This window comes from Homarus americanus, unplaced genomic scaffold, assembly GCF_018991925.1.
Source record: "Homarus americanus isolate GMGI-L3 unplaced genomic scaffold, GMGI_Hamer_2.0 scaffold2539, whole genome shotgun sequence".
Lineage (NCBI taxonomy): Eukaryota > Metazoa > Arthropoda > Malacostraca > Decapoda > Nephropidae > Homarus > Homarus americanus.
This window is the reverse complement of record NW_024725489.1, coordinates 7,566,817-7,571,027: the sequence shown is the minus strand read 5'-3', so window position 1 is coordinate 7,571,027 and position 4,211 is coordinate 7,566,817. Positions and strand designations below refer to the sequence as shown.

General features: G+C 43.6%; 1 protein-coding gene across 1 annotated transcript; it reads left to right on the top strand.

Annotated features, from left to right (window-relative positions):
* The first annotated feature begins 643 nt into the window (after positions 1-643).
* On the top strand, positions 644-2,231 carry LOC121865138. Its single transcript, XM_042364463.1, has 2 exons — positions 644-1,201; positions 1,599-2,231. The coding sequence occupies exons 1-2, from the start codon at positions 1,121-1,123 to the stop codon at positions 1,821-1,823; spliced, it is 306 nt and encodes a 101-aa protein (XP_042220397.1). The 5' UTR covers positions 644-1,120; the 3' UTR covers positions 1,824-2,231.
* The last annotated feature ends 1,980 nt before the right edge of the window (positions 2,232-4,211 follow it).

Genomic DNA, 4,211 nt, shown 5'->3' with positions numbered 1-4,211 from the left:
GCGAATTTGATGTTTAGCTGGGCACATAGTAGTATGCCTAGTTCCTCCTTGCGTTTTTCGGATACGCCCCCCTGGAGGGAGCGTACCGGTATCCTGTTTCCAGTTGTCCTAGTCATTTGCTTTGGTCGTTCTCCGTGGCATCAGTGTTGTTGTGATTTTACGAAAGTTGCAGGCACCCTACCTATTCCGGGCGAGCAACCGAAACCCTTATATATTGGAGGAACCGGAGGGTGACCTCTCCTACTTAAGTGGGTGTGTCTTGACCGGGTTGTTGGGTTGTGTAACAGGGGTGCTGGCTGATTAGTGGGTCCTTGATCTCCCTTGGGTCAGGTCTGGACAGGTGTTTGCCCAGGTGAGGTCATGTCGCAGGACAATAGTGCTTTGTAATTATTACCGCCCGGGTGGGTCTTGGTCAGATGTGGTTTCCTTAGCACGGTTATATCGTAGGGTTACGCAAGTACTTAGGCCGGGGTCAGGTCTTGACCTGCGTTGTGTCAACCTGTGATGTTAGGGTACCACGCGGTCTGTACTGTACTTGCTGTTATATGTGATGTAATTCAGGGCTGTAAGCTTTGGTCTGATTTTCACTCATTACAGCACTAACCTAACCTAACCTAACCAATTCTAAAGATTAACCATCCTAACGATAACCTAACTTAACCTAACTTACAATAAACTTATTTTTATTTAACCTAAAGATGAACCACCTCAACGAAGCATTAATCTAATCTAAACTACACTACACTAACCTAACCTTAAGATTAAACTCGCTAACCTAAACTACGCTAACGTTAATTTAACCTAGAGATAAGACATTCTAGTGCTAACTTAACCTAACATTAACCTAACCTAACTAAACCCCCTAGGTAGCGTTAGGAAGGTTAATCTTAAGGTGAAATAAACTGGTGGACGGATCTTCTGGTGATACATGATTTGTGTTCCCCATTATCCCTCACAACTAATCTCTACCCTCTAATGGTCCTCATAATTAACTCCCGCCCGTCAGGTGAGCGTGAGTGTAGCTCTGGGGTTGTTCCGTGGGGTACCGCTCACTCTCGGTGACCCCCAACACGACTCTCTTAGTGTGGGCACCGACGCTGACTTCTTCGCGGGCGGGGTGATGGTAGCAGCCATGCTCATTACGCCTCTCTTGTTTGTCTTCTACGTGACGGGAGTCGTTCACATCCAGCAGACCATCCTGGTGAGTGTGTGTGTGTGTGTGTTTGTCTTCTACGTGATGGGGGTCGTTCACACCCAGCAGATCATCATGGGACTGTGTGTTTGTCTTCTACATGACGGGCGTCGTTCTCAACCAGCAGACCATAACACACTACGTTTGGAGTCAGGAAGAAGAACTCAGATTACTGATTAGATCATCCGGGGTAAAATATTTTCAATAACCGTTCACATCTTTCGTGATAAAGTTCACTGTTTTAAGGAAAGGGTTTGACTCTGTTGGGCATATTTGACCAGAAATGACTAATGACATATTTTCCTAATCTGACATTTGTTTAAGTCTTATCCTTCGCCTTGGATCAGAAATCTTCTTAAATATTTTAGACTAATTTCTTAACAGGTTGATCTTCTCTCCCTCTCAGGAGCTGGCGATCAACTTCCTCTTCTTCAGCTTCTTGTTCATCTCAGCGTCGGTGTCAATGTCTTTCTGGCATCAACCGACATATTACTGGAAGGACTACAAGGCGGCGGGCATCTCCATGGGCGTCTTCCTCTACATTAGCTCCGCCGCCTACCTGGTGGACACTGTCCTCGCGTCCAAGAACTACTGCTGCCAACCCAAGCAAACTAACGATTCCACTGCTTAACATGTTGGCGGGATTATCTGTGTCTTGTGTGAGTACTGATGTTACACACTCGCTGCAACTACCGACGCACACGTCATCACACTTACACTAAAAGGTTTGTCCCTCAGCGCTGTCAATGCCTACGTGCTTCCCCCCCACCCCACCCTCACCGTGCCTATCCTACCACAGCACAGCCGTCAAGCATAATGTATTTTCTAATACTTTTACTTACTTTTAACCTCTTCACCACTGATCGGCTCGTAAACCGCTTGGGCGATCGGTCATGTCTCTGTTACGCACTGTTGGCAAGTACTGGGCATTCACTGGCTCCTGAAAGTACCTGAACCGGCTTCAGTGTTGAATTGAATTGAAACAGTTTATTAAGCCAGAAAAACACAGATACAGAGTGGATAACAATAACAATATTAACATGGCTGAGCCAGTTGAGAACCTGAGCTCTCTTTTAGGCTCCTGATATATACTATACATTTGTCTCGAGGAAGTATTATGTAACATTTAGTAACATCTGGAATAGTACAATAGCATGGTGGTGATAAGAACATCTCATAATGTTACCACAGTTATCACTTCAATATTTATTAATTTTATTTAGTTATTATTTTTCTTTTAGTTTATTTATTTTTTATTTATATATACATAAATTACAGTGGAATTGAAAAACATAAGTATAATGGGGGAGCAGTACAACATGAGTTGTACAGTAATAAGGTTGAACATGAGGACAGAGCTATCAGGATTATGTCTAGTTGGCAAATATGTTTATTGCAATGGTAATTACTTATCTATTTACATGATAATTTCCGATAAAACGATTTTGATGGTACAACAAAAGCAGGTACTGTAAATATAGTAGGTGTTACAAGATATATAAATACTTAGACAATAGATATTTTTTAAGAGATGATTTAAAGGAAGGGAGCATAGTCTTTGCTTGGATGGGTGGGGGTAAGTTGTTCCACACCTTCACACCCTGATATTTTATGGAGGTCTGGGACTGAGAGGAGCGCATGGGGGTGGTCTTAGTAGCTCTGGGTGCCTTAAGTTGTATCTCTGATTATTCCAGAACTGGAAATAATTAATGTCACGCAAGTGATTGATAGATTTGTAAACAAAGAGGGCACAGCAGTAGGTGTTAATATCTTCGAATTTTAAAATTTTCAAGATAGCAAATTTTTCGTTGCTGTGAGAGTGAGTGACTGTCGAGTGTAATACATGATACCGCACTGTTTATTGACTTTACTGTGAATGGCTTGTATGCGGTTTCTCCAGTTATGTTTCTCATCAACAATAACTCCGAAGAATTTAGTATTTTGTTCACGTTTGAGGACTGTATTACCAAGGTACAGGGGGTCCAAATCTGAGGGTAAGTTTTTCCTTCTGTGAAAGATCGTGTAGTGGGTTTTCTCAAGGTTTAAGGTCAGTTTATTACGTATTACCCAGGTCCTGACTTTAGTTAATTCAGTGTTCATAGTTCTCATCAAGGAATGGAGGTCTGAGTTGCTGACATAGAGATTACTATCGTCTGCAAATAAGTTGTATTTTATGAGTGTGCTGGCGTGGACGATGTCGTTTATGTACAACAAAAACAGTACTGGTAGATTGTTCCAAGAGTTCACAACTTTCACTCCGAAAAAGTTTGCCCTCACAGTTTTCTGGACATGCGGCTTCTTCAATCTTGAGCTGTGACCCCTTGTGGGGCGAGCATCCGCCAACTCCAAGTAAGGACACTCGACTGAGTAGTGCCCCCTGAGATGCTTATACACCTCAAGTAGGTCACCCCTTGTCCGTCTGTAATATTAAGCTAGGCAAGTTCAGGTGCTCCAATCTCTCAGGGTAGTTGAGGTGCCGAAGTGCAGGCACCAGTCTGGTGGCCCTCCTTTGAACATTTTCAACCAACTGACAGTCCCTAGCATATCTCAGGGACCAGACGGGGTGAAAGTACTCCAGATGGGGAAGCACTTCACTCTTGAAGATCGTTACGTGGGACGGACCATCTAGATATCTGAACGACCTTCTTATAAGACCCAATAATTTATTTGCCTGATTTACCTTCTTTTCTCAATGGCCCGAGAACTTCAGCTCATTGTCAACATACACACCTAGGTCCCTCTCACATTTAGTCTCAGTTAGTGCCGTTTCTTCATCCCGTTGGGACATATGATACGTCTCCTTACCGTTGGTACGCCCCAGGTGCACCCTCTTACACTTTGTGACATTAAATCTCAGCAGCCATTTCTTCGACCATTCTTGGAGCCCACAGAGGTTCTTCAGAAATCTAGATGGTGAAGTGCTTCCCCGCCTGGAGTACTGTCATCCTGTTCGGTCCCCGAGATATACTAGGGACTGTCAGCTGATTGAAAATGTCCAAAGGAGGGCCACCAGTTTGGT